Genomic DNA, 25,779 nt, shown 5'->3' with positions numbered 1-25,779 from the left:
ACGTAATAGAATCTGTGACAAGTTGTTAGATGTTGATCCTTATTGTTGATATATATATATATATATATATATATATATATATATATATATATATATATATATATATATATATATATATATATATATATATATATATATATATATATATATATATACGAGAGAGAGATTAGCTCAAGTGAAAGCGATGTCTATGAGTTGTCTCAGAATCTTATTTCAACAAATCTCGGCAATAAGAATTATTCCCTTTCATTATCAAAGAAACCAAAAACCACCCATCTAGCTAGCTTGCATTACCATGCCCAAGGTTTAACCACAGTGGTTATTGTTTAAGTTTTCGGGGGTGCCTTGCGTCAATGAATTCACCAATGAAATGTGATGAATATTCTTTTCGTGGTATCAACTTGGGATTAGGATGACAGAGTGCAACATAAAGTTATTTTTAAAAAAATAATCTCAAAAGTAGTTTAATTTGTTCTACTTTTTTCTTTTTTTCAAAAAATCTGTAGGATTGCCACGTGGAACATGGAGAGGAAGCCTGCAAGGGCCAAGAGCTATGCCCTTTCTCCCAACTTCCCGTATATTCAGCTGTAGCTTCTTCGTAATGATCTTATGAACTTATGATTCCCAACAATTTGTACTGTCTGATTTTTATATCTTTTTTATACATCTTTTGTCTCTTATATTTTTTTATTACGTTATTCCTCACGTCGTTTATATTTCCCCTCCTTTATTATGTCTCTATTACTCATTTTTTTTAATGTTTTCTTTCTCATCACAATATTTATTATATTATAAGCAGTTTGTTTTTTAAAAAAATTAAAATTACTTTTTATTTTATTACAATTATAAAATGTAATTTTCTTTTTAAAATTAGTTATAATTACAATTTTTCAAAAGCTATAATTTTAAAATAACTAAAAATATTTCTTTTCTTACTATAGTTTGTTTTTTCAAAATCTTAAACAAACTAATTCAAAATAAAAATGCTTTTGCATGAAAAAAGAAGCTAAAACAAACTCTATATTATCACTTTTTCTTTCTTTCTTTCTTTCTTTTTTTATCTCCTTTTTCCTCTTATGTATACGCTTCAAGATGTAAGAAAAAAAATCTGAGAATGAAAATAACATATACCATCTCTTTCTGTATCTTTTCTATTTCTTTTAAAGCGCTAATTTTTTTTTTGGGTAGTATATATATATATATATATATATATATATATATATATATATAGGCTTATTTACCTATTACGTGTTAGTTTTTTAAATTTGATTTGAACTTTTTAAAAAACAAGCATGACCCGTAAATTTTAAGTACGTAACCTATTTTCTATAGAGCTTATAAAAATTTAATGAGTCAATATATTTAAGATCTTGCTAACAAATATTCTTAAAACATTGGTAAAGGAATTAATTTTGTCAATTAAAAATCATATGAGAGTACAATTAAAAATTAAAAAAAATACATTTGTTGTGCATTCCAATAAAATATATTTTTTTAGTTTCTTAATTATCATATGTCTTTAGAGTACACTGATTAGCATTTATCATAAAGTTAAATAGGCTTATAAAAATAAATTAACAGATAAAAATTATTCCTATTAAATAATTTTTATATTATTATCAGGCATAAATCATATTAATATATCATTTATTTATATAACATAATATAATATATATTATATATGTACATAAATAAGTCGACCTATTATATCTAATACTTCTTTTAACACCCAAAGCCTAATCTTTTATTGAAACTTTTTAAAAAGTGTAAGGCGGACATTTTTAATAATAAAAAAAGTTCGAATAGGCATTCCTTATGCAGGTGAAGCTGCATATCCCAACAATATGTATACCTAAGCTATTTCTGAACCTATTTTCAGTCCTAAAAAGCCCCATGATAAATTATTGATGTTTCTTATATAAAATAAAATATATTGATGTAATAAATAATTTTCAACTAACTATCTTAAAGTACGCAAAATAAAATAAAATTATACCAATCATTCATTATGGAATTCTTTAATTCAATTTTTATTTAGAGTGAGATAAATAACCCCTTTCTCATAGTTATAAATATGTTGTTACTGATTTACAGCACTAGAAGTCTGCAAATTGGTATATATTTATTTTGACACGTCCTAGGGTTTTCTAACTTGTGGGTCCTACTGACATTCTAGAAAATTTTACAGTTCTGGGTCATTAAATAGAAGACTTTGATTCCCTGGTAACTGTATAATAAGCAAAGCAGCGCCCAGCTACTTAGAGTAGAGGTCGATCAGATATAAGATAGCATTCCTCGATCTCTCGGTCTTTCTACAAAGTTAGAGTTCAGACATTTCGTTTGTTCATGATCTCACTGCCAAACTAGAATTTTTTTTCTTAATCTTAATTAATTACATAGATACGAGCTAGCAGCTAGCTGCAGGAGGTCAAATTAAAGCGGGAGTAACGTGAAGATCTTGAACTTGATCCCCGTTCCCCTTGTATGTGTGTCGTTTATTTCTCACACCAAGATTGAATATATATATTTTATATGATAGCTTAATTAGGCGGTTGGCTTTCAATTGATTATTCATTTTTTCACCTTCTTAACAGATTTCAAGCTGGCCGAAGTGCTGTACGTAAAAATTTCACAAATAAATTAAACTTCATTTTATGACACACTCTTTATGAAATCTCTTATTTCAAACAAATTAGTCCGACATAATTAATTAGTTATAGCTATATATATACATAGAGAGAGAGGAAGATGGAATATGGTGGGTTGGTGCAGAATAGTGCATATGGGAGCTTCTCAGAAATTTTTGGCCCAGAAACGGATTTCATAGATGAACTGTTTGTGGAAGGATGCTGGGTGGAAACAAGGGTTGGATCGTACCTGAATTGTGGGGGGGAGGCTAATTCTTCAAAGCCAAACACGATGGCTAGCATGGAGACGTCGGCGCAAATAATATTCCAAGAAGAATCATTATCAGACCCGGAAATTAGTTTGATGGTGGGGAAGAGATGGTGGATTGGACCAAGGGAGAATCCGGGGCCATCTTCCTCTGTGAAAGAGAGATTAGTTATTGCAGTCGGGTACTTGAAAGAATACGCCAAGAATTCCAATTTGCTGATTCAGGTATGGGTACCCGAACGGAGGAGATCTGCACGTGCTCAGCCTCAGGATAACTACCCATACGCCGCGCTTCTTAATACAACATCAGCTTTTCAGTTTCAGGAGGATTGGGTTCATGACCAGTGGACTCCCAACATCCGCTTCTTCAGAAGTCACGAGTACCCGCGCCATCTACGACGTCCTGGATCTCTCGCACTTCCTGTCTTTGAGAGTGGCTCCGCCATGTGTCTCGGTGTTGTCGAGATTCTCATGCCCAACAACCCCGACCTTCACGCCCTTCAGGTTATCATTAAGTAGACGTTAAATTCCTTCTTTTACCCTGATTTAATTATTTATCATTGATTTAATAATATATGATTGATGAACAGAGTGTTGATTTTACAAGCAGTACTTGTCATCAGAACTTTATTCCACCTGCAGCCGTGACCGCGAAGGTACGTACCGTACGTATATAAGTAGGCTGCATGAATAATTGAATTAAATTGTAATGGATCATACATCTGAACAGGGTTTTGACGAGTTGTACCAAAGTGCATTAAATGAGATAGTAGAAGTTTTGACGTGTGTATGCAAGGCGCATAACTTGCCTTTAGCTCTCACATGGGCTCCCTGCATCCAACAAGGAAAGAGTGGATGTGGGCATTCAAACGATGAGAATTATGTGTCGATGGTGGATCCTGCTAGTTTTGTGGCGGATGTAGAGGTACTGGGTTTCCTGGAAGCGTGCTCTGAGTGTCACCTTTTGGGGGGGCAAGGAGTAGTTGGGACAGCTTTCACAACCACCAAACCTTGTTTTGCAAATGACATAACTGCCTTCAGCAAGGCGGAATATCCTCTGGCGCACCATGCTAACATGTTTGGCTTGCATGCTGCGGTGGCCATTCCACTCCTGAGTGACTCCGCTGATTTTGTGTTAGAGTTTTTCCTGCCAAAGGATTGCCATGACACCCAAGAGCAGAAGCAGATGCTCAACTCCTTGTCTATGCTAGTACAACAAGCTTGCAGGAGTTTGCATGTTGTCATGGGAAAGGAGGAGGAGGAGGAGGAGGAGGAGGAGGAATTAATCGCGTTGCCGCCCGTTGGCAAAGAAATGGAGTCATCATCATCATCATCCTGGATTGCACATATGATGGAGGCCCAACAGAAGGGGAAAGGTGTCTCGGTGTCCTTGGAATACCTCCAAGAGCCAAAACAAGAGTTCAGAGTGACAACCAACTGCAATGAACAGGTTAGTGTTGGTGTTGAGAGTGGGGGAGGAGAAGAATCATATACTGCAGCTTTTGGTGGCCGCCGGGGTGCCAGGAAATCAGCTGGCGACAAGAGACGAACCAAGGCAGAGAAGACTATCAGCTTGCCGGTTCTTCGACAATACTTTGCAGGAAGCCTGAAAGACGCTGCCAAGAGCATTGGCGGTACGTACGTAGGATGTATTAATTTGCTTTTTCTTATTTGTTTTAATTTGTTTTTGATAACTCGATCGATCCTTTCTGATTGCGCCCCCGCAGTATGTCCTACCACTCTTAAAAGGATATGCCGACAACATGGGATCACAAGGTGGCCTTCAAGGAAAATTAAGAAGGTAGGCCACTCCTTAAGAAAACTTCAACTTGTCATCGATTCCGTCCAGGGTGCCGAAGGTGCCATTCAAATTGGCTCCTTCTATACCAGTTTCCCAGAGTTGAGCTCTGCCAATGGTGTTTCTGAATCATCCAACATCAATAATAAGTTTTTTTCTGAATATAACCAAGGAGCTACTACTTTCAAATCCCCAACTTCGCCTTGCAGTCAGACCACTATTCTGATTTCAGAGAACCAACAACCACTTGTACTTGGTGCATCAATCCAGGTCCAAGAGGAAGCAAAACATTTCGCCCACCATCTTGAGCCTCTACCACCAGCTCCCTTGCCCCAATCTAGTACTAGTCTCTGGAACACGGCCGGCACTTTTAGAGTCAAAGCTACTTTTGGGGATGAAAAAATCCGCTTTAGCTTGCAACCAAACTGGGGATTCAGAGATTTGCAGATGGAGATTGCTAGACGTTTCAATCTAAACGAGATTAGCAACATTCAGCTCAAGTATTTGGATGATGCTCGAGAGTGGGTTCTTTTAACATGCGATGCTGATCTTGACGAGTGTAAAGACATAAATACATCATCTCAGAGCCGTACAATTAGACTCTTCCTCTTTCAAGCTTCGCCTCTAAATCATGCAAATGCATTTCGAGGCACCAGCCCCTCCTAGATAACACCATTTCCTTGTTAGAGTAATTAGCGCCAGTAATGTCAACAATCCCAAGTGAAAACCATTTTTCTATTACTTCTCCTCATTCAATAGATACAAGGATATTAGTTCCAAATAATCAACTTTGAAGTGCTAAGAATCTATGCTTTATACACATGGTCTCTCTATTACTCCATCGCATTTGTTCGCATCCCCAGCTCCCTACAATATTAAGGAACGTAAATACTTTCTTGACAGGCATTGGGGTCTTCATTTTTTTTTTGACAGATGTTACTATGTTAGAATGCTAATTTTTTAGCAGGATCAAATCCGTAATCTTTAGATATTTAGATGCATGACACAAAACCATTCATTACAATATTGAGACTGGTAATTAAATAGATAACTACTACTTAAAGAAAGCTAAATTTGACAATTTTTAAATAGATGCATAGTATACTTTAAAAAATTGTATTTATATTTCTAAATATAAATCATTTTCAATTGATCGACTCTAATTAGATTTCTTTTAGAATTCGTCACCTACAGGGACTTCTTTTAAATAATTTAGAGATTCACTAAATAATTAAATTAACAACTTGATACTTCAACTATATATTTAACCTCATTTTAATTCTTCATTGTTATGTCATCTAGTATTCTATTTCAAATCTTAGAATTATTTGTTCTATTTAACTATTTGAATATGAACGGATAGATTAATCAACATGAAATTGTTCTAATTTAACTAATTAGTTTTGAATTCGAGTAGCCAGAAAATTATTAGTTAAAAACTGATAATCTAATTTATTTAAGTAAAAGCTTTTGTTAAAATTAATTGTTAAAGTATCGGAAAAATGTAAAATTCAATAAAATGAAATGTTTATATGACTTTGTTATAGAAATTTTATTTTATTTTCAAACAAAAGCTTTTTTAGATAATTATAATTTAAAAAATATTTGATGAACACTTAATATGTTACTCAACACCAAGAGAGATAACAAAAGAAAAAAAATTATAAATATGATGATGGATAAAGTTTATGATGTGAAGAAAGAAATTTTAAACAGAGATAGAGAGAGAAATAATAATTCATATGATTGATGATGAGATGTGATAGAAAGATAAATATAAATAAATTTAGATTGTTGACAAGTTATTTGATACTTAAGAGTGTATAATGACTCTTATGATGTGATAAAAAGACATAGATGAATGGATAAAAATGAGAGGTATTAGGTGTATAAAATTATGAGTGATTTATATATCATTATTTTTATAATTTTCATTTGTTCACGAATTCTTAATTTTTATAATTTTTTATAAATATTAAATAATTTATTAAAAATTAAAATAAAGAATAAAGTAAATTAAATAAAAATATAATATAAAAAAATGAGCTGAAAATATTTAAAAATAGAATATTGTTTAAAATAAGTTTTATTTATTTATTTTCTTACTCAGTTATACGTTTGAACTGTAATAGTTAATATTTTGGCATTGTATCTTTTACTTTTCATTAATAAGTTACACATTATTTTTTTTTTCTTTTCAACAATAATTTGTGTTCATAATATTGCATCTTAGTTATAAGTATTCTATGAAATATTAATATTGAGGGCTTGAAGGAATATGTGAACTAAAAAACCATATATGTTATTAAAATATTAAATTGAATACAAATAGAATAGTAATTATAATAAGTACTTTAATATTATTTTAACAGATAAAATAAAATATATAAATACTTTAAAAAATAAAAATAAACCCCTCATCAAGCATCCCACAATAAAATAGTAATATTGTTATGAATGTCTTCCATGTGGATTGATCTTACTTCCATATTTTTTCTGATTGTGTCATTGCCGATCATATTTGAGAGTTTGTTATTAATGAGGTATGTGATTTAGTTGTTGCATAAGCATGTAGTTGTTGATATAACTATATAATGCAATTTTCTCTTTTGCTAATTGAAGTAAAAAACGCAAATGCGTCGCTATAACATTATTTAGGTGTTTATGTTTGTATTTCGACATTCTCACATGTATTTTCATCTTTTCTAAAACGCTTTAAATAACCTTTTAATCAATATTTAATATTATTTTTGGTACATTAAGTTTTAATATTATTTTATTTTGATACATTAAATTTAAAATTTTGATTTTGATTTTTTATATTTTTTGAAAGTTTTATTTTACTATTTTTTTTTCATGTTTTGCTAGAAATGATTAACACTATTAATATTCCAAAATTTGGAATAGTTAATACAATACAATGATGTTGAAAATTCTCACTATATATAATCATATTTTAAAAAATTATAAACCAAGAAAGAATAATATCAATGATGTGAAGAACAATTACTAAGTCATATTATAACCTCTCAATCTCAAAATAATCTAAAATCACATCCTCGTAATCAATCAAATATATCTAAGATATCACAACCTCATAGTCAATAATCAATCAAAATCCCCTAAAATCACAATCTCACAACCCCAAAATCGCTTGGCCCAAAATCAAATCCCAAAATTGGCGCTTAGGACAAACTCACATGAATTACGTTGTTCTAGGATTCGGTTGTTGATGGTTGTTTTGTGTAGGGGTTGGGTTGCTTGCCCATGTGAAGGGTGTCGGCGGTGGTGTTTGTCAACAACAAGTAAGGTGGTAGGTTGCGCATAGTATATTCGGTGGGGCTTGGGTGTGCGAAGATCTGGTTGTGGGGAAGGTGGCAATGTGTTGTGTGATAATGGAGGTGGTTGTTGATTTGATCTATGAGAAGGTTACATATGCGAGGTAGTGGTGGCCTGAGGTTGGTCTCATGCAGGTGATGGGTGATGGTAACACGTGATGATGGTGGTTAAGGAGGTGATGGCAACACGATGCACTCATAGGAGAGAGGGGAATGAATCCCCTCAATTTATTAAAAAATTGGCTCAATTTAAACAAATAATAACCTTTAGACTAAAATTAATGGTTAAGATAAATTTTAACAAAACCTACTATTTACTTTTACAGTTTTACTTTACATAATTTTTATAAATTGAAGGTGTTTTAATGAAGTGAGATTATCAACGAAAGATATTAAAATTGTATGAAGAAATGGAGTTAGTTACTTCAGTTAGAGGGTAGTTAAATTAGTTGACAATTAATTAGAATGGAGTTAGTTACTAAGTTTGTTAAGCTGGATATAAAGCACTGTGTATGCAACCTTGTATTCAATAATCATCAATAATTTTTTGCAGATTTCCTTGCTGCACAAAGCTCTCCATCAATAGGAAAGGGTATTATTCCGGTGAGGAGGTTGCTGACGAGGTTGAGCGTTTTGAGGCAGGAGAGGGCGGCGATGCTCGTTGAAATGTCACTGGAGAGGTTGTTGTCGAAGAGGTTAAGGTGCTAGAGCGTGACCATTCCAGCGAGGGAGTCCCAAGGGGCCATGAGGTTGTTATAGGAGAGGTCGAGGGCGACAATGTTGCGGCACGCCGCAGCAACGACGACGGATAGGGTGGAGTTGATGAGGTTGGTGGTGAGGTTGAGGGTGGTTAGGGAGATGATGCGACAGAGGACATAAATATCTTGTTTACCAGATTTTTTTGTAAACCAAATGAAACAAAGTTGAATTTGGCAAAAGAGAAATCACTAGAGGAAGAAGAGCATCGATCCAATAAACAAAGTACAAGTAGCGACGCTATAAAGGGGGGGGGGGGGGGGGGGAAACAAGCGCAAGAGCATGAAAATAGTAAAAACTGTAAAAGTAAATAGTAAGTTTTGTTAAAATTTATTTTAACCATTAATTTTAATCTAATAAATTGAGATTATGTAGTTTTTTATAAATGGAGGGGATCCTGGAGAGAGAGATGTTGGGGGAATTCAAGAAAAGTGTGGGATTTCACCTTACACTTGTACTCCAACAATCTCTGAGCCAGTCACCAAGGGTTTAGGGTTTAGTGTCAAACCATCGGTTCTGATATCAGTTAAGGAATTTGAGGGGAGTAAACACGAGAAAATTTATATCAATGAGCCACGAGCAACAACCACATAAGGGAATTTGACACCACACTTTAACTTGAAACCTTAAGGCTCAGGTTTATGAGTTTTATCCTCACTTATATGATGTCAACTCTTTCACTTCTATTCAATGTATGATCTTACCTTATACTTGTACTCCAACAAGACATGGATAATTGCAAAAATAAATTTTTTTTACGAATGTTACAAAGTAGTTGATAATATCATCTTACATTAATGTTTAATAAAAGTGAAAATAATAATTTCAACTAAAATATATTAAACAAAATTTAATAAAAAATAAATTTTATTTTTAAAACAATATAACATGATAATTATGTAAGTTTAGTTGATAGATTTTAAATTATGATAATAGATAAAAAAAATTGATAAATCAAACCCAATCAAATCAAATCCGGTTTGATTCGAATTTGGTATTATATTTAAATCGAATTATATCTTTATTTTTAAGTTTGATTTGTATGACCTTTTGTCTAAAATCAAACCAAATCATACCATGAATATTCCTATTTAGGCTATGTTATGTAAAACTAATAATTGAAAGTTGATAAGCTAACTTATTAAATTATAAATGTTCAATAAAATTAATTATTGAAGTAGCTGAAAACGTAAAATAATAAAAAATAATAATAAAATTATTTATTTAAAAAGAATAACTATAAAATTAGATAAATATATTAAAGATAAAAATGAAAAAAATATAAAAAATTAAAAACTTGAAACTAACGTTTTAAAAGATGTTACTTCAAGTAATATTTTTAAAAAATATTAGTAATTATTAAAAAACCTTATTTACGAAACATTCAAACAATTTTTTTAGTTGATCTATGTTCAGTAAATTTAACTAAAAAATTAATTGAAAGCTCAAACCTTAGCTAAAAGTCTAAAAAATTAGTTTATAATTAAAAGCTGAAAATTTAACTCATTAAATATAAAATTCAATAAAACTAAATATTAAAGTAGTTAAAAAATAATAAAATTACAATTTATTTAAATAAATAAATTAGATATATAAAAATAAAAAATTGCTAAAAAAATCTTATTTAGCAAACGTTAAACAATTTTTTCCGCCAATAAAAAAAACTAAAATTTCGAAGATAATCATAATGTTAGTGTAGCGTCTCCTCTTTATTATATCTTTTGCAGTAGGGATCTGTTACACAGGTTGGTTTACTTTTTTTTCATCGATCTGAACATAACATTTTTTTTTATCTAATGCAAAACAAAAATTTGCATTTACAAATTAAAACCTACTTTTAATTTTTGAAAAATTTAAAAACCTAATAAAGAGGAGAAATTAGGCAATTGGAAAATGGTTTCTCGTCTGACAATTGAGTTGACTGGAGGAGTTACATGTAGCTGAGCGCAAGGCATAGAAATTGCTCTTAACGTAATGTATATCAGAAACCTGCTGTAGTGCGCGTAGTAATTCAAAATTTGTGGTAAAGCAAATGGCGAAAGTTTTCTGTGATTTTCGGTTCCTTCTCTTGGTTGCCGCTGGCGTCTTCATCTATATCCAGGTGTTTGCTGTTTCCCTAACCCTAACTATGTTTTTCCCGCGGCACTGTTAATTTAACATGTCGTTTATACTTGTTCAGATGAGGCTTTTCGCAACTCAATCAGAATATGCTGATCGCCTAGCTGCAGCTGTAACTTAACTCCTCTGCTTCTTAATTCTCATATTAATTTATATTCTATATTTCCATAGCTAGTATTTGGTGGGTCATCAATATCGTTGCTAATCCTTTGTTTCGCAGATTGAAGCTGAAAACCATTGTACAAGTCAAACGCGATCACTGATTGATCAGATTAGCTTGCAACAAGGACGAATTGTGGCCCTAGAAGGTTTGCTTTTTATTTATTAATTAATTAATTGTGGAATGTTGTCTTACATTTATCTCTGTTTGCATGAATGTCTTGGCCATACTAAAATGTTCTCCTACAGTCTACTCTTTAATGCTGCGGGAAAGTTTTGTAATGCCTAACTATGATTCAACAAAAGAAAAAATGACTAAAGAATGTACGATGTCTGTGCTTAAGCTATAGAAACTCTGTTATTAATCTGGGGAATAAATTTTCTCCGGTGACGTTTACAATCCAGAATATTCAAGCTCATGAGTTGATGGGTGGCCTTTGGCTGATCTATGAGCATTATCTGACCATTCTGGAATGTAGTCCGAATCTCTGGTGACGTTTACTGTGTAGTTGCAATTCCTGTACTTGCTGGTGGAGTAGGATTTCCCAAAATTACTTCCCTGTATTGGGAATAGGGTGGGGAGGACAATGAGGATTGACAAGAGTCAAGAACACAGTAGAGCAAAACATAGATCGATTTGCTGGGCTGAGTTGATGTTGATCCAATTAAACCGCTGTTAGTCTTGGTCAAAGTCAGAGGGAGGAGGTTCAGGATGGAGTCCAAGGGCATCCATGACTCCATCTCTTGTGTCTTCCTTGCAGAAAATTTGGACACTATCTCAAAGGGCAATGTTGAAAAAATCCAAGTCCCACATTGACTAGAGACAAAACAGTGAGGGGTAATCCTCACCCTATGAGCTAGTTTTTGGGTTGAGTTAGACCTAAACCCACATTCTAAGATGGTATCAGAGTCATCCGAGATCCATTAAACAGGTCGCCTACCATATTATTCATGCACCAAGCCTAAAAGTGTCTGGACGTGAGGGGGTGTGTTGGAAAAAGCTCAAGTCGCACATCAACTAGATATATGACCAAGATGGAGTATCTAAATGGGGTACAACCCTCATATATTCTATTGTGACCTTATCTCTAAATGATGTGGGACTTAAGTTTTTTCCAACACTCCCCCTCACGTCAAAGCTTACTAAGCAATCAGTTCGGAAAAAACTTATCCCTCATTAACCAGTTTTGTGTAGTGAAGATGTGACGCAGGATTATGGGTGGAAGTGCTGAAAGGGAAATATGGTAGGGAATAGGCCAGTAGGGACTTAGGTCTCCTAACTTCTTTTATAGTCAAACAAACATTCCATGATTTGTGTTAAATTTAAGGACTACATTGTTGAAGGATCTGAGTTTCAAATTACATTATTGAAGTGCTTGAGTGAGATTCACCAGCTGATCTTATATATATATTTAAGAGAGGAGTCTGAAACAGAAGTACAAATCAAGAGAAAAAAGCTACAGCCTATGACACCTAACACAGAGATAGATACAACAAAAGTTAGCCCTATAAAGCTGTACAACAAATAATAAAACAACTATTCTAACAAGGGAGTTACTACTCTTGTGGTTTTTCATTGTTATTTCTGTTTCTTGTTTTGGGCCTCTGGTTCCCCTCTTTGCGACAAAAAATGGTTAATAGTTGAATATATGAGCTGCATTATTAGCATTTGGTTTACTTGTTTATTTAATCTTTGGCCTCCTTTGCATATGATATTTTTGTCAAATTAAATTGGTTGTTGTCTTGGATTCTTTCAGAAGAGCGGAAACGCCGAGACCAAGAATGTGGACAAATGAAGTCTCTTGTACAAGATCTTGAAAGTATGTTATGATTAGTAATAAGGTCTCTCTTTTTTTGGGATGGTAGTGTTGGTGGTGTATGCCTTTCTCTATCTTTTCTACATAACATGTGATTAAGGGGGCATTTGAAACTTACATGGTTGTGCTTATGAAATTGACTTATTCTTTTCCTATAAACTCTTTATAGCTTATCTCAATAAGCTATAGAGTCAAGCTTATGAGTAAGATTTTGTTTAATTAATTAATGGTTTAATTAACTTTTTGGTCCCCTATAATATAAGGGTTTTTTCTTTTGATCCTTATTAAATTCTTTTGTTGATTCTCACCCTTATATATATATATATAGAGAGAGAGAGAGAGAAGGGGGGGGGGGGAGAGGGAGAGGGAGAGGAAGCATCTAGTTACTCCAAGAGTTACTTCCTGTTCATTTTCTTGAAACCTAATAGTTCTAATAAGTAACTAATCTTAACCATTGGATTTCAAGTAAATGAATGGTAAGGATCGAGAGTGACTCTAAAAGAGTTAATCTTAGAGTAACTTGATCCCTCTTCGTGTGTGTGTATATATATATATATATATTTCATTTGATCTTTGTCATCTAGCTGTAAGCATTAAATGTTGACATGGCTAACGGAGTAAATAGTTTATTATATTTTTATTACTATTTTATTTAGTGTATTATATTTTTTTAGTTATTATTCTTTAGTTTATCATATTATTTGTTATGCTTTAAATAAAAAACAAAAAAGACTAAATTACTAATTTGGTTCTATTTATTTAATTAGTTCAAGTTGGTCGTTATTAATTTTGTTTTTCTATTATGGTCCTTATAATCTTTTTTATTTTATTTTAGTCCCTATCCCTTCTTATTGATGTTGGAAATGTGTCTTGACTAGCATTTAAAGTCTAGACTGTTTATATTCATCAGTTTTGTATTTGCTGCTGTTGGAAACTGTTTCTATTCCTATTTCTAGGGAATTGATGTCTGGGATGGCTAAATAGGAAGATTCACGTATATTGGCTTATCATGTTTGGTTCAGTTCAATTCGGTTATCCACTTTATACCCATATATGGATTGGTTTTTCTAATGAATTGAATTGAACTGCTTTATAAAAAAAGTTCAGTTAACCGAAGCATTTCTATGAAACGGATTGGTTCGGTTTAATTTTTTTGCACACTCCTAGTTTTCTGGGATTTCTTCAGTAGGGTTGACTTAGTGTGCAACTGTAATAAGCAACTGCACAACAATGTGATTCTTCATTATTGACACAACATATGTGACCATTTGCAGTTGTAAGTCGTCATAATCAAACTCTTCTGTATGATCAGAAAACTCTTCATGAATCCAAGCTGTCAATCAAATTTATTATTCTTAAAGTTATGCATCTTACATTATATGCGCTCTACATTGTTAGTTTCATATAAATATTAACATATTTAGTAGTTCACCATGTCCTAAATTTTATAAACAATCTAATCAGGATTTTTTTTGTCTATTAGTTATCCAAGATACTTACCATTCTATTCTATAAATAAACATTTCAGGAAAAGACCTACAGAGGCTGATTGATAAAATGCAGGTTGAGCTGAATGTTTGACAGTCTTCTCTGTCTTCTATTCCTCTTTCTAGAGTTTATATTGTGTGATTCTCTGTGCTGAATGTTTTAGGTTCCGGTGGCTGCTGTTGTGATCATGGCATGTAATCGTGCTGATTACCTAGAGAGGACTATTAATTCTGTATTAAAGTATGCATCATATATAACATTTTATTTATTAATCTTTTATACTTGATAATGCAAGTATTTTTTTTGTCCATCTGAGTCATGATCTATTTATTTTTACAGATACCAAAGGCCCATTTCTTCAAGATATCCTTTATTTGTATCTCAGGTATTTTATATGTTTAGCCTTCTGGTTTGTACTTTAAAGGAGTTTCTTTTGTCTCCCTGAAATGATTGAGACATTGTCAACATTTTGTAAATGCAAATAGAACATAGACAGCTGATTGTGGTCCTTCATTATCTATTCAGGATGGATCAAATCCAAATGTTAAAAGTAAGGCTTTGAGCTATGATCAGTTATCTTATATGCAGGTATATACATTTACATAAATGAGCTGTACTTTGAAAATCAGTTCGGTATATCTGTATCCTAGTATTTTCAATTTTCAAAGGCCAATTACATGTTGTACATATTAGTGTGTAAATTGATAGTCAGCTATAATTGTGATGATTACTGTAAATTTGTTAATGACCAACGATTAGCTCCTTAATTATTTATAATTATACTAATAAGATATTTGTGTGCAAGCCAAGATACAGAAATTTGCAAGCACTCTGTTTCTTCTGCCTGAATTGCATAATGTAAATACAGATGGGGTTCCATTTCACAGATTTATAGTTTTTTTATTAGGAAAGAAGAATCAGAGAGAAAACAAGAGAAAATGATAGAATGTAAAAAAATTACATTGACAGCGAGAATGTGAAATTGTATTTATTGCCTTCTTGAATTTTTCCAATTGTGTTTCATGTGCAAGTAGTAGGGTTTCAACCAAGGTTATCAAACTCAAAAGTTTGCGCAGACTCGTGAGAGTTCCATAGACTCGACTCATAGACTCAACTCGTAGACTCGTAAGAGTCTACTTCATATAAAAATAATAACAAAATATCTATAAATAACATACTAATTAAACATTTCAACAATATAATAAAGTAAAACAGTAAATCATAAAATTCGAAATATTTAAATAACCAAGTCTAGTAATAATGCATCACCACTAAACAATAACTTGTAGAGGTTATAGTAGTGGTAGATTATTCTCATTAAGGGTTTGATGTTATTAGAGAACAAGGATTTGATATTATTAAAGGTGAGAATTATGTATTTGAGAAAAACACACTAAATGAAGGTATGTTGAATACTAAATAGACAGAAAACAATAAAAACTTACTTACATTTTGGTCTAATTTTTTTAACTTGCTAACTCGTTGACTCGGTGGTAAACTCGAGTCTACCGACTATACTTAGAGTTTACCCAAAGTCTACTAAAAAAAGAATTTATTCAAGAGTCAACTCGTAGAGGACAAGTGGACTCGTAAACTCGTAAGAGTTAGCGAGTTAACTCGAGAGTTTCATAACCATGGCTTCAACTTCATCAATTGAAAGAGGATCAAACCTGCTACTAATTATGGAAACTGTAGATTCGTATTCTTCAGGTAATCCCTGAAGAATGATATCAAGTTGCTCCTTTGAAGAGACAAAATCACCAATCTCTGTTAGAGCATCAACTAAGGCCTGAGTACAGGGAAGGAACTCAGAAATTGTTTGTTTCTCCAAAGTAGTACTATGTGAAGCTGATGAGCTTTTGCATTGGTGTGCGAGTTAAAATAGGAATGAAAATAAAAGATACACAGTAGTAAAACTATACTCCAATAAGTAAAAAAAAAAACTGTTATGGTGCCTTTTGTTATCTTTGAAAAAGTAGGCTATTCAATTTGTCTAGATTGCTTAGCAAATGAAGCATCAAAGATCTTGAATTCAGAATTACTGATGTAAGAGTATTTGAGTTGGGGAGTTCCTTAGTCTTACATAAAGAATTAAAGATTATTCATTTTCAAATTTCTTATCATAGTGATGTGCTAGAGATATAAAACTAATATTGTGTTCTCACTAAAATTATTTTGATCTCAATAATTTCTGATTTGTGGCTATTGAGGGACCTAATAGTTTGATAATAAAAAACCAGGTTCTCTTTACTAATAATAATAGTTTGATGCAGCACTTGGATTTTGAACCAGTTCAAACTGAACGGCCAGGAGAGTTAACTGCTTACTACAAAATTGCACGTAAGAGTTTTCTTCATGGTTTCCTTGTTGTGTTCTCTATAAAGAATAGACAAAATTGCATTTTTGGTCCCCCAGTTTATCTCCAGTTTCGGATTTGGTCTCCGAATAATTTAATTCACAAATTTGGTCCCCCTATTTTGTAAAGTCGTGCAATGTTAGTCTCCTAGGCTACAATTGGACGTTGATTGTTAACAAGTGATGTTGACTGTCACGTTTCACATTCTTATTGGATAATGATTGTCACGTGTCATGTTCTGATTGGTCAATGAAAAAACAATTCATTTCATCTTTCGTGGAGTTGACATCCAATCAGAACATGACACGTGACAGTTATCATCCAATAAGAATCTGACACGTGACAGTCAACATCACTTGTTAACGGTCAACATCCAATTGTGGCCTGGAGGACCAACATTGTACGATTTTACAAAATAGGGGGACCAAATTTGTGAATTAAATTACTAGGGGACCAAATCCGAAACTGGAGATAAACTGAGGGACCAAATTTGCAATTTTGCCTAAAGAATATTCAATTGATTCCGTTATCAGGTCATTACAAGTGGGCTCTAGATCAACTGTTCTACAAGCATAACTTCAGCCGTGTAATCATCCTTGAAGGTGAAATGGACTATATCTTTTCAACATTATGTATTTTTTTAAGGCTTAATTATTAATTTGGTCCCTTAATTATTTTAAAAAAGCTAAATTAGGCCCCGCTATTTTAGAACGCTCCAATAAGGTCCTCTAATTTTAAAAAGATGCCCCAATCAGGTTTTATCCGTCCAATTAAACTGATGCTGTTAGGATGTGAGTTGTGACAGTTTTCCTTTACAAATAGTGACAGTTTTACATTTATTACTATTTTAAAAAATAAAAAGCTTCCCGTTGTATTTCTTCTCACCTTCGCCAATCACCACCATCATGTACAACAACAAGAACCACAATCCAATTTTCAGAACCAAAAAGCAATCAGAAGTCAAAACCCTAACCACCCGTAAATAATCTCAATCAGAACCCTACCCACCCTAAGGACCATCACAGCCATGATGGTGACGGTGCATATCGCTACCATTACCAGAGGTCATCTTCCTCCCCTTCTCTCGTGCACGTTGCTGAATCTCACCATCTCCAAGGTGGGCGTGATGGACCTCATTGGTGCCCACAGCATAGCAGCGAGGAATGATGGTGTGGCGGCTGTGGTGTTGTGTTTTGAAACACAAATCGAAACCCCTAAACACGTAATAAGGACGTGTAACAAAGGGAAGCTACCAAGGCTGGAGGGGTTTTACCAATTTGATGATGAAGAGGACTCACCGGTTGCTGACATGTTAATGCCTGAGAGCCACGTGGAGGAATTAAAGGACGAGGCTTCGTTTGGCGATGATGATGGAGTTTGAGAGTTTCACCCAATGTTGTTAATGGCGGATGGCGGTTCATGGCGGAAAGTAAAAAATCCGCCATAAAAATATGGCGGATGGCGTAGCGGAAAATGGCGGATGTCATGGCGGACCAAAAAAAAAAAAACATATATATAAACTCATTGAAATTGAAAAAAACAAAGGATTGCATTCAAATAAACTAAAAAAGTTTCATGAGTTCATACAATAATCAAGTACCAACACCAAATAAACTCATTAAAGAGTTCAAATAAACTCAGCCATTTAAAAGAGGACTGAACAGAAAAAAAAAATTGTGGTGTCAAATACGAAAAAAAAAATGGGACTGTTAAAAGTAAAAAGGGGTGTCAAATAGCAAAAGGAAAAAAAAAGCTGCAGACAGAAAACAGGGGGTGTCAAACAGCAAAAATAAAACTAAGAAAACCTGCGTCTTCTTCTTCTTCGCGACAGCTTCGTCTTCTCCGCGAGAACTTCTCGCTGCAGGCCGCCGTTCCTGACAGGTGCGTCGCTGCCGGAGCTCGTCGCTGCCGTTTGTGCCGGTGCGTCGCTGCCAGAGGTCGTCGCGGCTGTGTGCGCGTGCGGCTGCGGGTGTCGCGGCTGGGTGCGCGTGTGGGGTGCGGGAGGGACGCGGCTGGTGCAGGGGAGGCTCGCGGTTGGGTTCTCTCTTAGATGGAAGGTTGTTCTGAATCACAGAGCTGTGCTGGAGGGTCTTTTAGCTGAATGAATAACCGGGTAGGGTTGGGTCGGGTCAGCCCAACTCCTACCGCGGACAAAAAGCAAAAAAAAAACGCCATTTTCCGCCACCCCGCCATAACCGCCACGACCGCCAAGGCTAATGCGGCCGCCATGGCGCCGTCATCCCAAACCCGCCACGCCACCGCTATTCGGTGGCGTTTTTTCGAAAAACCGCCATGGCGCCGCCATGGCCGCCATTTAACAACACTGGTTTCACCTTGGCAATGGCCTTTGACGACGCATCCAATTCGAATTTTAAAATTGTTTCATTTTTTTTAAAATTATATATATATATATATATATATATGTATGTATGTATGTATGTATATTTTAATTTGAAAATAATAATAAATATAGTGGTGCCTCTATTCATAACAAAAACCGTTGGAATTTGCAATCTTAACGGCGTCAACTTCAATTGGACGAAAAGGACCCGGTTGAGACATTTTTGAAAATTAGAGGTCATGATTGGAGCATTCGGAAATAGAGGGACCTAATTGAGCTTTTTAAAATAATTAAGGGACCAAATTAATAATTAAGCTTTTTTTAATCTTTTTATCATTGGTAAAAACATGGAAGCTAATACAATAACTTTATCCAATCTCAGATGACATGGAAATAGCACCTGATTTCTTTGATTATTTTGAAGCTGCAGCGAGTCTCCTTGAGAAGGATAAGTATGTGTTCTAGAAGCGCAGAATGCTGAATTTATTTTCTTTTGATTCACTGCACTAGTTTTTTAAGACTCCGGAATCTCTGTTGTTAATATTTCTATTCTAGATCCATTATGGCTGTTTCCTCATGGAATGACAATGGACAAAAGCAGTTTGTACATGATCCATGTAAGTTTATTTGTCTGTAGGTTTCATTTATAACACTGTCACATGTTTGTCTCTAATTTTCTATCTGTTATTTTCTAATTCATGTCTTGATTTGATATTGTAACAAATCTGTTCAGAATCACATTTGAATAAAATTTGTATTATGATTAGATCATAAGTAATAACGTGATAGGCTATTGATTCCTGATTTTTCTCCATGATTGTTGCCAATTTGGTTTCCTCTTTGTGACTAATTCTGTCTATAAATCGATGGCTGTACTATTTAAAAAGATCTAGAGGAATAAAATATTTCCTTCTCTGTTCTGATATGGTATCAAAGCTTCGGCTCTGAACCTTGTTATCTCCAATGGTGAAAATGGCAATGACCAGTGCCAATTCATTCTCTTCATGCACCAACCGCAAGTGAAACTGCAACACCACCTCTAGTGAATGATCGTGTGGAGCCTCAAACCAGAGGTTCTGCCACACTGATGGAGACCCAGAAGAATTCTAATAGAGAAAGAAATGCTTTCCAAAAATTTGTGATGGTAATATTCACTGATTATCATTGATTAGGCTCAGTCTATATAAAAGCATCAGTGTTTGTAGTTAAAAAATCAGAAAATAATATTCACTTGTCTCATTTTAAGTGGTACAATAGGGAAAGGAAAATGTTTTGGTTACTAAAATTTTTATCTTCATTTTTCATAAAAATAAAGAAGGTTGAGGATGGCATAAACTTTTATTTGAAGGGATCATGTTTTTTTCTACAGCAATGGTATTTCCAGGACCTCCTTGTTCCACTGGCCTTTGCCTTCCATGGTCATAATTTTTTCTTTTAAATTCACTCAAACACTTAAAAAATACAGGATTTCAATGCATAGTAATGAGTTTCTAAATATGAGATCATATACTTCCTCTGTTAACTTTTACAGGTATGATGTGTCCAAAAATAAAATCATGTTCTTGAAAATATCATTTTGTCTTGGAAGATCACTGCTGCTATTCTGATGAATTTTGTTTGATCTAATCTGCAGATGAACTTTATCGCTCTGACTTCTTTCCTGGATTAGGATGGATGCTGGCCAGATCTACATGGAATGAGCTATCACCAAAATGGCCTAAAGCATATCCTTAATATTTCATACATTCTTGTTTGTGTCTGCCATATTTGTTTATTGGGAGTATTCCAAATAAGTAACTCTTGGCAAAAATATTTATCATATAAGAATACTAATTTGTAGAATTTGGACTTAAGGTTCGATTAATCCCACAAAACCAGATTATAATGTGGGGGCTGCCCAAGCCTTATAAGAGCTACACTGGTCATATCTCTAATTGATGTGGGAGTTTAACCCACCCCCTCATGCCCACAACTGGACATTTGGTGCATAGACAAATGCGGGTTGCCTAATAATAACGCCCCCTCATGCCTAGGAATAGGCATCTAGAGTGTGGACATTTGCAGGTGACCCAATAATAGATCTTGAATAGGTTTTGATACCATCTTAAAATTTGGGTTTACAACTTAACGCCTTAACCCCACAAAACCAACTTGTGAGGTAAGGACTGTCCAAACTTTACAAGGACTACATTAGCCATATCTCTAGTCTATGTGGGATCTCAATACACCCCTTCATGCCCAAGACTAGACATTTAGAGCATGAATAAATGCGGGTGACCTAATAACAACACCTTATTACACCCAGTGTTGTTAATAGCGGATGGTGGAGAGCCCAAAATCTGCCATAAACATATGGCAGATGACGAGGCAGCAAATGGCAGAAGCCATGGCGGACAATATATATATTGCCGGAGATGGTTAGAGCTTGCGGTTTGGTGTGAAGATGGTGCAGTCATGTTGAGAGGTGATGTGTGTCGACATTTGGGTGGCATCTAGAGGTGGTGCATGTCGGGTTTGGGTTCACAATGGCGTTTGTGTGCCGTTTGAGGTTTCGAAGAGGGTAGGTTGGCTGCGAACTGCAAATAGGGTTGTGCATTGAGAAGGTATTTGGGAATGAAGAAGTTTCTGGCCTAAATTTTAGAATTGGGCTGGGTTTGGGTCAGGTCATGCATCCCAACCCATTCTTTTTTAAAAAATTGTTTTCACAAGAGAAGTGGGCCGCTTATGGACCGGGTCAACTGTCCCAACAGATTTCTTATTAAAGTTTTAGGGTTTTAAACCCTTTTTCATTTGGGCCTAGATCAGGTCACATGACCCAACTAGGTCATCTTCAGCCATAGCCGTTCTGGACACCATAAGCACAACACGGATAGCAGCCGCCATGGCGTGCCATGAAAAATCCACAATGCCACTGCCTTTGTATGGCAGCCAGTAGGATTTCCACCATGGCGCTGCCATGGCCACTTTTTAACAACACCGATTACACCCAGGAATAGACATCTAGAGCATGGACAAATAAGGGTTGCCCAATAATAGATCTAAGATAGGCTTTGATACTATCTTGAATTTGGTCTTAAAGCTTGACTCAATCCCATAAAATGACTTGAAAGGTGAGGACTGCAAGCCTTATAAGGACTACATTGGCCATATCTCTAATTGGTATGGGAATTCAACACTAATGACCATTTGGAATTGGAGCAGTTAGTCAAGCTAATAAATTGTACATAATCATGTTTAGTGCTAATTTTTCCTTCACAGTGAATTTTTAATGGGATATTGATAGGGAATTAGGTATTATAGGGTGCCTAAGTCTCACATTGAGTAAATATGGAATGCTCTGTGGAGACCTTTAGTAGTTGATTCTCTCCTTAATAACTAGCTTTTAAGGGAGGGCTCCCAAGTGTTTGGGTGCTTGTCAATTGGTATTAGAGCCTTCCATCATGTCTCAGATGTAAACAAGCAATGCATGCAATGATGTCAGCATTTTGCTTGGGACTAGTCAAAGGACTAGTGCACAGCCAGCTTGTGTGGGCTCTCCAACTACAATAGCGCTTTTGTAGTGTGACCAGGGTTCTTATAAGATTTCCATATTTAAGATTCGCCCTTGTTTAATTTCAGTAAAATTGTATTTTGTACGTAAATTTTTCTTTGACAAAATTTCACTTACTGGGATGACTGGTTGAGACTTAAAGAGAATCATAAAGGACGACAGTTTATCCGGCCCGAAGTATGCAGAACATATAATTTTGGTGAGCATGTAAGTTTGCTAATTGTACTCAGAAGATTGACCTTTTATATCGCTGAGTTATATTCTGTAGAACCTTCGCAGGCTATGAACCTCATAATTAGAAGAATATTTATTGGTCTAGTAAAAACTAAAATAAATCAGAAGAGTATTTACTTGCAAAGTTGCCTTTTCTGGGTGAATAAGAATCTAGTTTTCTAGTTTATTTCTTTAAAGATGGCATGCATTCATGGGTAATCTGGAGTAGGATACAATTTTTTATGCTAAATGTTTTTTTTTTTTTGCATATTCACTGACTGAAGTTCATGATGTTTCTTACAGAATAAGATTTTGTGTGTTGGATACTCGCTTCTATATGTTGTATTTCTAGAACTTTTAACAACTAAAATTAGACATCTATCTGTCCTGTTAGCTTCTTTAATGTATTTAATCAGTGGTTTCTTCAATAGGGTGGCTTTGTCTGTTCATTCTTGTAAGCATTATTTCTTGTATTTTCTGTTTTTGTTATGTTTTTCTAGGAGAATATTGCATTGTCCTTAGTGTAGCTTATCCTTTCATTTATTATAATGATATAGAGAGCTATAAAAAAGTTAAAACAGATATCATGGGTTCTCTATTTAACTGTTTTAACTTTCCATTTACTCTCAAATCCTTGTTCGTGGGTTTTGTTCATGCAATTTTTACAAGTCCTGTAATCTTTACAGGGTTCTAGTTTGGGACAGTTTTTTAAGCAATATCTTGAGCCAATCAAGCTGAATGATGTCAAGGTACACCTGCTTTATGAAACAATACAGTCTTAAATATGTTTTGTACTATTAGAATAATGTTATTTTACTTTGGATTTTTGGAAGGTTGATTGGAAATTAATGGATCTGAGCTATTTACTGGAGGTGAGATGCTGCATTCTGTTTGTGTCTGAGCATTTGTAAAGGAATGCTGTAATGGTACGTGAAGTTTGTTTTGCCATTTCCAGGATAAATATTCTATGCACTTTGCGAATGTTATTAAGAAAGCTACACCTGTCTATGGAGCTGACATGGTTCTAAAGGCATCTAATATAGATGGCGATGTGCGCATCAAATATAAAGATCAGTCAGACTTTGAAAACATTGCTCACCAATTTGGTATATTTCAAGAGTGGAAGGTAATTCAACTATTTTTATTCTTAACTTTTAAAAGGCAATGCATCATATTATGCAATGGAGAGCCCTGAATTTCAATGCCTGATTTCAATCTACTGTGGCAGATTATACACTGGAATAGTTTTAGAATGCAACTAACCTAGTCTGAGTCCTGGATGAAATTTGAAACAAAAAGCTAGGTTAGAATACGTATTAGAAGGCTGTGAGTTTCTGCATCAGAAGGCAGGCATGCTATGGTAGTTAATTTTCCCAAGTGGATCGAAGGTTAAGGATTCCTTAGAAGTTTTCCATTTGTTTGGTTTGTTGGTTGGGTAGGATGGTGAATAGTAAATGCAGTAATTTGAATCAAAGCCTGAACATACATTTGAGAATACTTTTAAGCTGTGTGGCCTGTAGGAGAATATATTATTGATTTCATCTGACCATGCATGTAGATTGTATGTGGTGTAGCTGTGCGTAACGACCCTGGTCTATGTTTCCCATCTACTCTTATATGCCTTTTTCTTCTTGTGGATAGATCTAATTTTGTCCTACATTTTTTTCTCTGCATTTGACCATTTCCAGGATGGTGTGCCCAGGACAGCATATAAAGGAGTAGTCGTTTTCAGATATCAAACCTCACGACGTATATTCCTTGTTGGTCCAGAATCTTTGAAGCTACTTCAGATCGAAGAGTCTTAATGCTGGATGAGGAAGAAAAATATTCACAATGTAAGAGTAGTTGTTTTCAGATATCAACGGAAGTGTTGCGGAGTTATTGATATTGAACTTAAAAGTGACGTACGATAGGGATATTTCTTATTTTCAAATCCACTGCCTAAAAGAGGCTATGATCTGGGCTAAAAAATGAATACGAGAATGCGCTGGAACAAAATTATGGCCACCATCCCGAGTATTCCGAGAGTGAAATTTTGTCTTGTGATGCCAATGGGAATCTCATATATCCCTATTCTTCATTCATGTGATAGAAAGCTTTACTTTTAAAGGCTTTGTAGATTTGCACTTGTTCGTCATTCCACGTGCATTTCATAACCATTCCGGATCATAATTATATATCCTCGTGATTTAATTTTATAATAAAGGGCATGTGTGACTACCTAGGATGAAAATGAGCTAGGCTGGACTTGGCTTTATTGGTGACCTGTTGTCTTATTTGGCTTAAATAAAATTGTTTCCGGTGATGGATATTTGTTATCTGTATTAAAAAAAATATTTTGAATAGGCTAAGAAAAATTTACATCTAAATAGGCTAATAGATGTAAATTAATATGTAAACCATTAAGCTTAATTGTTTAATAAATTAATATTTAATTTCAAAATGTAGTAATAAAAATTCAATATAATAATTAATAATAATAATTTGACTATTGGATTAAATGAAATATTATTATTATTAGTATTGACTTAAATAAGTTAGCCTATTAGGCTTAAGAATGATTTGGATGGATTGAAGCCTAGCTTGTTTAAATAAATCAATTTCTTGTAAAAATTGATCTAATTTATTTAATAAATAGACTTGCTTTTTGTAAAAATAAAAAATAAGTTTTCCATTCACACCTCTAATTTTTTTCCTTAAATAATGCTTTTAGTAAGTGTGGTTTTATTGTTTTGGAGTTTATATTCCAAGTATAAAATCGTATACTCTATAATTAATTTTTTGGAAGCCTGTATATTACACATTCTGTAATTAAACTTTTGGAAATCTATTTGCATACTTTGAATTTTTTTTTTTGGCTTTAACCCTTTGATTCATAAGAAAAGGATTACAAACATACTTTTATTGTTGACCATTATTTGTTAGCGAGAAGAGGATTAAAAACATGCCT

General features: G+C 34.1%; 2 protein-coding genes across 2 annotated transcripts; both read left to right on the top strand.

The window, feature by feature from the left end:
* The first annotated feature begins 2,142 nt into the window (after positions 1-2,142).
* LOC114408362 (protein NLP2-like) lies at positions 2,143-5,599 on the top strand. The gene is made up of 6 exons (XM_028371380.1): positions 2,143-2,482; positions 2,595-2,616; positions 2,737-3,399; positions 3,486-3,551; positions 3,626-4,529; positions 4,623-5,599. Exons 3-6 carry the CDS (start codon positions 2,749-2,751, stop codon positions 5,357-5,359), a joined length of 2,358 nt encoding a protein of 785 aa, XP_028227181.1. The 5' UTR covers positions 2,143-2,482; positions 2,595-2,616; positions 2,737-2,748; the 3' UTR covers positions 5,360-5,599.
* Positions 5,600-10,596: 4,997 nt separating this feature from the next.
* Positions 10,597-25,134, top strand: LOC114408361 (alpha-1,3-mannosyl-glycoprotein 2-beta-N-acetylglucosaminyltransferase-like). The gene is made up of 18 exons (XM_028371379.1): positions 10,597-10,888; positions 10,967-11,017; positions 11,126-11,213; positions 12,822-12,884; positions 14,410-14,444; positions 14,533-14,609; positions 14,709-14,754; positions 14,895-14,957; positions 16,643-16,709; positions 17,259-17,327; positions 19,449-19,518; positions 19,622-19,683; positions 20,700-20,790; positions 22,730-22,823; positions 23,516-23,578; positions 23,663-23,701; positions 23,785-23,955; positions 24,518-25,134. Exons 1-18 carry the CDS (start codon positions 10,820-10,822, stop codon positions 24,632-24,634), a joined length of 1,335 nt encoding a protein of 444 aa, XP_028227180.1. The 5' UTR covers positions 10,597-10,819; the 3' UTR covers positions 24,635-25,134.
* Positions 25,135-25,779: the final 645 nt, after the last annotated feature.

The sequence above is a fragment of the Glycine soja genome, chromosome 4 (assembly GCF_004193775.1).
Source record: "Glycine soja cultivar W05 chromosome 4, ASM419377v2, whole genome shotgun sequence".
Lineage (NCBI taxonomy): Eukaryota > Viridiplantae > Streptophyta > Magnoliopsida > Fabales > Fabaceae > Glycine > Glycine soja.
The sequence above is the reverse complement of the archived record's forward strand: the minus strand, read 5'-3'. Positions and strand labels throughout refer to the sequence as shown.